Source organism: Terrapene carolina, unplaced genomic scaffold (assembly GCF_002925995.2).
Source record: "Terrapene carolina triunguis isolate 2854851 unplaced genomic scaffold, T_m_triunguis-2.0 Scaffold714, whole genome shotgun sequence".
Lineage (NCBI taxonomy): Eukaryota > Metazoa > Chordata > Testudines > Emydidae > Terrapene > Terrapene triunguis.
Genome location: NW_020665065.1, coordinates 11491916 through 11499999, shown reverse-complemented (window position 1 = coordinate 11499999; position 8084 = coordinate 11491916). Strand labels below are relative to the sequence as shown.

The window sequence follows — 8084 nt, the reverse complement described above, 5'->3', positions numbered from 1 at the left end:
TGCAAAAATAGACAAGTTGGGTGTCAGGTATCAATGCATGAAGAGTGATGGATCCATTTGACTTGTCAACTTTTAAAGCATGCTTATCTGAAACAAACTGAATTACTGCAAAAACAACTTTACGGAAGTTCATCTCAAAGGACAAAATAAATTAACTGTTATGAATTCTTTGCATTCAGGGCTGCAAAACAAAGACACATATTACTTAAATCAGTTTTATTTAAGAATTTCCTACATTGACAAATCTTATAAAAAGCATCCAAACACAGAACTGCAGCAAACAGCATTCTTATGGATATCTTACAGACAGTGGAACTTCCACCCTTAAGAGGCACACTGAGCTCGCTAGTGAACTCTGCTACAACTACCGCAAAGCACACCACAAACTCAATGTTCTCGTCACAAACCCCATCATCTTCGATTCACATTACCACACTTACATATCATTAACAGAAAAGAACACACACCATACAACATTCACAGCAGTTGACATAAGGGAAAAAAAATACAGATATTCATTTCACTTAACACATTCAACTAATTGGTTAACTAGGTATAAAACCCATTTAGTCTTCCAGATATGGATGTCCTTTGAATGCAAAAAACACTCGTACTTTATTTGCTATCATTGCTCTCTGCACACTCTCTCACCAAAGCCACAGGATTGAGAGACATCTCGCCAAGTAAAATAAAATCCCATAATGCACCACCAGGTCTCTGCATGCGCTCTCTCCTTTTTCTCGCACATACCAGCCCTCTCATGCCTCGGCACCACCATCAATCCCACACAAGGTTTCAAAAGTTCAAACAGCCTTCTGGTTCCATCTCACAGCCTTGCGTTCATAGCGTTGATACGATTCCATGAAATAAAGAGTAGCGGATAAAAATGGAACACCCACCGTCTAAGACGTAGCATGTGCAGTGTGATGAAGTATTCTTGGATGAGAAAGCATGTAGACAGAAGTATTCCTAAAGCAGAATATTTACAGCACTGCTTTCAATTAAGTGCTTCTTCCATACACATTTGAAATGAGATGAACTGCAGAGATTAAATGAAGCCTTCATATTGTACTTAGTATATGAGGGGAGACAGTGTTAAAAGGAAAAAAAACAAACAAACAAAACACAACACCGACACTGTTCTCCAACTGGGGCATTTGGAGAGATTCTTATGGTGGGGATCAAATTAAAACAAACAAGAGGAAAAGAAAGAATGTAGTTTCTGACCAATGGTTTCCTTTTTGAACATGCAAAGAATTCAGCTGACAAGGAATAAAATATTACAGGAGAAACCCTTCCTCTCAATTGTAGTGTGTTAGTTTACCCATCAGGCAAACAGCAGTTCACTTTCAATCATTCAATATTCCAACAAATTATGTAACAAAACTTATAAAATTCCTTTAACCTTTCTTTTTACAAAAGAAAAATGTCAAAAATACTGTTGAATATACTGCACATTGAACAAATTGATCAGGAAAATTTTAGTATATATGCAATTTACAATATACTTACCATGAGTTTAGAAAAAATTGATTTCCCACCATAGAGTCAGTATCAGAGCCCACTGTCTACATTCCCCAGCCTGATGATTTGGAATCCATACTTGAACCAAAGCCTCCATTAAACCCACTGCTTGATCCTGCATTTGATGCTGACCCCCAACCTATTGCTGCTCCAGAGTTAGATCCTCCGTAAGAATTACTTCCTGAACTAAAACCCTGGTTCTGCTCCCTTTGCATGTTGCCTTGAGGTTGGTTGTTTCCCGATGGCCCAGACTGGTTCTGTTGACTAGCTAACATGCCCATCATTCCCCAGCTGCTCTGCAATGCTGCCTGGGCTGCCGCCATCATAGCAGGGTTGATACTAAATGCTCCAAAATTCATCCCTCCACCCATATTACTGCCCTGGTTGTTCCCCAAACCACCTCCTCCCCCCCTACTATTACCAAATCCACCCTGATTCCCAAAGCCTCCTGGATTACCACCAAATCTTCCACCTCTTTCTAACTGTCTATTGCTATTGTGCTTAGGTTCAGCATTGGATATATGTACGCTGATTCCTTTAATGATCAAGTCCTCTCCACAAAGAGACTGGGCAACCTATAAGAAATAAGGGATGTAAATAAATATAGAATTAGACCATTTTTAAAGTACTTGTTACAACATAACAAGACAAACCACATGATTCTGAATACAAGTGTAAACTGTAAAGGAAGGGTGTGTGAAGATTTGACACAAACTAAAAACAAGATCCTTTAACTTTACTGAATAAACTTAAGTTACTTCGTCTAGTGTGAAGATCCATATACACAATACCAGCTGAAAAGTGTGAATCTGTAGACATGAACTGTAAGTATATTGATGTAATTCAATAGAAATTCAAAGTACAACTGAAATTCTCAAATTGCAATGACAAAAACAAGCGCTGTACATTCAATTCCAATAATTACATGCTAAGTGACAGTGTTTGTCAACATTTATAGTCAGAATGGTAAAGAGAGATATTGAAAAGACTTAGGAAACCGTTTCCTAAATGTCAGGGGCTAAAATATTTTAAATAAATACCTGATCATCTGCAAATGTAACAAAAGCAAAAGCTCTGAAGGGTTTGGGGATGAAGACATCTACCACTTCTCCATACTGAGAAAAGAACTGCCGGAGCTCATCTGCAGTCATATCCTCAGTGCAGCGCCCAACGAACACCTTTCTGCTACGCAAAGGTTCATCGGGACTTTGCTGGGTAGAATTGCAGAAAAAGAAATATTGACCAAAACACTGCAATCATCCTTCTGAATACCAAATACAACGTAGTTTCTTTTGTGATAGAGAACTTCATAAACTATTAATCAGGTTATGGGGGTTTATCACAGCTATAGGAAGATCTAAAGAAAAGCAACCCTCCAATTGCTCTCCACTCTACCCAAGATAATGTAATTAAAAACTGTACCACCTGAGAGGAAGACTGTAAGGATGAACTTGGAATTCCTGAGTAGATGGAAGCAATCTTACCCCCTAGGACCTTTGCACTAGAAGTTGTAGGGAAATCTCCTATCTTTGCTCCTGTAGTGGTGCAGTTCCAGTAGTGCTGACAATGGTGGAAACACCAGTATATACTGACCACAGCCATATCTACCACCCATAATCTAAAGCTCTTCTGATGATTGGAGATTTGTTTAGAACATCTTGCTCAAGGGGCATCTCCTAGGCGTGGTGCCAGGGGGATATATGTGAAAAATGGAGAGTGGGAAGGAGATGAGAATTGAAAAGTGATGGCAAATGAGGACTGGTTAGGTAGGCAGCAGAGCATTCCTTGTGCTTTAAATCCTTCAGTTGAATATATATATAGTGAGGAAATATGCATAGTCAAAAGTGTTGGATTCTGATCCCAGCTCTGCCACTGACCCAGTCTGGCCTTGGGCAAGTTACCTACCTATCCTCTGTGCCTCACTTTCCTCCCTTCTGCAAAATGTGGACAGTATCTGACGTAGGGGCTGCTAGACATTTATGATGTCAGCATGCTGGTTTCTGTAGTTTTCAGACTGGATATCTTCCCTGTGCTTAATAGTTTTCTCAAACCCCCATCCCACTGTTCCTTCACCTAACCTCCAGGCTCCACTCCTTCTTTTTGTCTTCTCACCTGCCTCAAGGATCCTGTTAAAGTCCCCCTCTCCCTTTGTTTGCCCATATATCTAATCCCCTTTTCACTCAACAGGATTCTTTAAAAGAGTGCCTGTTTTGTTTCTACAAACACTAAAATAATTTAAGGAACAATACCTTAGAATTAGGAAGTTTACAGTCACACCATCTTCCATCTATCATGTGTCGTTGGGACATCACTTTCACCTGGGTTTCATACTCCGTAAATCGAACAAAACCAAAACCCTTTGAGTGACCAGTCTTAATGTCTTTCTTAACCTAAGGGGAAAGGAGAGAAAAAGATGATCTAGATAGCTGAAATACTGAAGCAGTAATATGCACTGGTATTCTTAGACTAGCTGCAACTAGCTGCTAATTAGTAGTCTTTTCCTAGATCAAAAGGAATGCTAGGATTATCAAAGCATGATTAAAAGAGTGCAATGTGAAAAGTTTTGATCCTAATTTAATGAGGCTTCTATATCCCTCATGAAATGGCCACTGGTACTATCAATGACAATACACAAAAGCATTTGACAGTTTCATACTTACAAAATCAGGCTGTGAATTACCATTATAGCAAACAATGTTCAAAAGAGCATGGGTTTGATGCATCGTGGCAAAATGCTAATCCAATATCAATATAAAACATCCTTAAACCTAAACTCAAACTTATTGTTAAAGTTAAGTTTCAAATTCAAACAAGAACTGTAAAAAGTAAGTCTTCACAAATGCTACAACTACCCCCATACCAATAAACTAATATGCAAGCACAAAAACCAAACACCACACAATGGGCCACATAATGCCTTGTTTACACTAGTGTAACATCAGAATCATCCCCTTTTGAGAAATCAGTCTTGACATGGGTCAAAGACCTGAACACATACCAAGATATCTCCAAGAAAAAATAGCATACTGCAAAGCAAATAGTATAAAGCAAATTTTAATGTTACAACAGTTAAAAGTGTGCTCTTAAATTTATACTGCCCTTTTTGCCTTGTACTGGCTCATGCAGAAAAACTTCCATCTGAATTCATAGCTTTTGACTCAAGTAGAGTCAAGTAACAACAGAAATTTACCTGCACCATGAGAACTTCTCCAAATGTACTGAAATATTCCTTTAGATCTTGTTCAGTGGTTTTCCAGGGAAGACCCAAAACTATTAAATCAGATGTCTTTTGTACTGCTCGTTTTACTTTCACAGCTGATGAGGCATCTGTTTCATCCATTTTCCTCTTGTTATCTGAATGTAAACATGTACATCAGAAACTGTCATCTCCACATTACATCAAAGGAAAGGAAAGCTACTTCCATTGGTCAGAAGTAGCATAGCACAAGGATTAGATTCTTTTTTGCAGGATGTATTGTGGAAGCTAAGAACTGGGACTCTTCCAGATACATACTATTTGCTGCATATATGTTATAATCCGCATACAACTGCCCTACAATATCAGGGAGAGGAGTGCAGAAAACAGGCAGATTCAAACTCATCTAAAAACACACTTTCAGCTTGTTTTCCACTGAAGTACTGCCAAATAACATTCAGGTGCCTGACCAGAGCTTGTGTATATTATATATAGTTTGAGACAATGGCTACTCAATGAAAAAGGAAAAGTGCTCTCCTTACTTTTCCCTTTCCTTTTCATCCTTCGCCTTTCCCACACCCTCCCCTACAAAACTGATGTCTTTGGCCCAGATCATGCAAAAAGTGTCACATGGGCAAACCTCAGCCCTGCACGGCGCTCACTGTAGGATTGGACCTTTGGAAGGTATCTGTATAAGATTGTTAAATGCCTTACAAACTGTAAGACAAAGTCTTATTTGTAAAGTATCTTGTACAATTATGGTGCTAAATAACAGGGAACGCTCTGAAATTCACTTTGTGGGCCAGGCACACACTTTAAGTGAAAAAGACTTATTTGCAGTTGCTGCTATGGTTTGATAGTAAGTTAAGAGGAAAACATAAAAACTAAGGAATCTATAGATCTTGATGTAAAATTCCTTGTAATTAAGAAAGTATGGTTGTACCAAAAATTCATGGAACAAAGACAGACCTTTGGGATAATTAACAACATAGACCAGATTTCCCCAGCCAGCATCTGGAGCATGGAGAATTCCTTCCACTAGCCGGACTCCTCTCATACACTGAGACACTGGGTTCCTGTAACGCAGACCACATGCTCCAGGGAACTGGGCAGTAACTGTGGATAGCAGCACAGTGCCATCATCCTCTGAAGGGATCTCAATGGGCTCATCGTTCTCATCCTCAGTAACGCGGATGTATTCAGACATCTTTGCTGGATTTTACTAATGGATTTAAAAAAAAGGGGGGGCATCAGCAATTTTTTACTCTCTCATTTTATTCATTTTTAATCTCATAATAAATCAGTTTGTTTCTCTGTAAAACACCGACAATGCTTTTCTTCCTAGGCACTAATAACCTACCAAGAGATGTTGCATTTGATCTTCTCTAAGCTTCAAGTGTTGTGTTATGTTCTAACAACAGACATATAAAGTGACATTTATGGGTAGTGCCTGGACAGGAGGGGTTATGAACAAAGTTATTTAAAACTAGGAAAGAAAGAGGATTTGTTTACAATCTGCAATGATCTCACCAATCACCCCAACTGAGGCGATGGGGCAAGGGCCAAGCCTGTGTAGGACGGGGCGGAGGGAAAGAACCCAACCAACTGGTATTGCTGGGAGGAGAAAAAAGGGGGGAAAGCCAAGGACCAGACCATACTGGAGTGGGGGAGCAGAGATCAGACCATGCGAGGGCCAGGACCAAACCATTTCCAAGGAGGGAGGTGAATGTCCAGATCATCCCGGGGAGAGGGAGTCTGGGAACGGGGGAGCAGAGGTCAGATCACAGGGAAAGGGAAGAAGGGAGTCAGGACCAAACCATTTCCGGGAGACGGGCGTGAGGACCAGACCACATGCCTAACCGATAGGCTGCGCCTAAATGAGGCCTAGCTTATAAACCCCCCACCCCGCGCGCTAGGCCTCACCACCGAGCCCCCCCCCGCGCGCGCCCGCCTCTCTCGAGCTCCAGGCTGGGCCTAGCTCCCCCCGGCCCGCTCAGGCAGGACCCAGTCGCGGTTGGGACCCGAGACGCCTGAGCCTCTAGCTCTCCGCCGCGCTCTGCTCACCGGGCCAGGGGGGCCTTACACGGGGCGAGGAGGCTCCGGGCACCTCCACCTTCCTTTCCTGCAGCCGCTGCTGACAAAATGGCGGCCCCCGGTCCTCAGAGGCAGAGCCCGGCCTCTGGGCGAACCATTCCTCCCTCGGGGGGGGGGGCGAGCTGGAAATAGACTGGAAAGAGCCAACGCCGAGAACTTGGCCTGTTTGGAACCGCGTAGAGCAGAGATCACACAGGCCTCCCTGTCCCTCGCTCGGGATGTGCGGAGCGGTGCCTCCGGGCGAGGACGGTAGCAAATCTGGGATTTCTTCCCCACCTCCAACACCCACACGCACCGCAGAGGAATGGTATGATCCGTCCCGCCGGCAACGCGCATGCGTACGGCTGGGCCGGCGGAGAGATGGGAAATTGGCGGGAGGGCGTGTGAGGAGGGGCCTAGCCCTGGCCTCGGCGTTACTCCCCTTGAAGGCAGGCGAAGCTTATGGTAGCCTCAGCACTGACCCCACCAGCAGTAGGTCTGGAGCCTTCCTTTGTAACGTTAACGCAGCGTTATTGCATTTAATGCCCTGGTTTTTTTTGCCCTTCAAGACAAAAGGACATTTAAGGCTAAGGGAGCTGGGCAGCAGCTGGTGTTTTGCATTGCCTGCCTGCCGCTCAATTCAGTGCCTCCTGCATGCACCGAAAAGACCACTGAGCTCTGGATGGCACCGTGTGTGGTCTGTGCAACCTCTCTCGTGCCATGGACAACGCTGCCACTGAAAATGTAAGGGGGGTTTGGCTGTCCATGTGTGAAACTTGGTTCAAGTACTGATCAAAAGCTCAAACTCTCATATTCTTTTATGTTGCAGTGGAGTGAAGTGTGAAGGCCACCTGTTTTTTGTTCCTTGTGCACATAAAAATGTTTAATTTTTTAAAAATGGGGTAAGTATTTGTGTACATATGTGCGCACACATTCTCAGACCAACCCCCCCCCCCCAGCAAACCCTCTTAAAATGAAGTTAAGATTGAGAATTCAGATAAATGTAAGGGTAAAAACATTAGAGATGGTGTAACAAAACAAGCATTACAACACATGAAATTCAGAGTTGATATGGAAAAGCACATTTAAGGCACCCAAGCCACTTTAACTCTTCCCTATAGTTAAGCCCCTTCGTTTTCAGTTTAAACCAATTTTTACCAAAAAATTGCCAGGTTTTACAAAAAATGTTATTATTCAGTTTTTTTCTGATTTTCACCCTACTTTTTTTTTATCATTCAAACGTATAAAAATAACTTGTTTTATTAGGAAAATACAATACATTGTATGAGAT

At 42.2% G+C, this 8084-nt stretch overlaps 1 protein-coding gene across 1 annotated transcript; it reads right to left on the bottom strand.

Annotated features, from left to right (window-relative positions):
• Positions 1-17: 17 nt before the first annotated feature.
• TARDBP (TAR DNA binding protein) lies at positions 18-6863 on the bottom strand. Its single transcript, XM_024210555.2, has 6 exons — positions 6785-6863; positions 5690-5942; positions 4715-4878; positions 3774-3914; positions 2565-2735; positions 18-2099 (listed from the first exon to the last, which is right to left on the bottom strand). The coding sequence occupies exons 2-6, from the start codon at positions 5925-5927 to the stop codon at positions 1569-1571; spliced, it is 1245 nt and encodes a 414-aa protein (XP_024066323.1). The 5' UTR covers positions 5928-5942; positions 6785-6863; the 3' UTR covers positions 18-1568.
• Positions 6864-8084: the final 1221 nt, after the last annotated feature.

Bases quoted from the DNA above. Each gene is read 5' to 3' on its own strand.
- TARDBP (XM_024210555.2), bottom strand. From the start codon at position 5,927: ATGTCTGAATACATCCGCGTTACTGAGGATGAGAACGATGAGCCCATT. The intron at 4,879-5,689 runs GTCTGTCTTTGT...GTTTACATTCAG, and splicing joins TGTTGTTAATTATCCCAAAG to ATAACAAGAGGAAAATGGAT. The intron at 2,736-3,773 runs GTATTGTTCCTT...AATTCTACCCAG, and splicing joins GTAAACTTCCTAATTCTAAG to CAAAGTCCCGATGAACCTTT.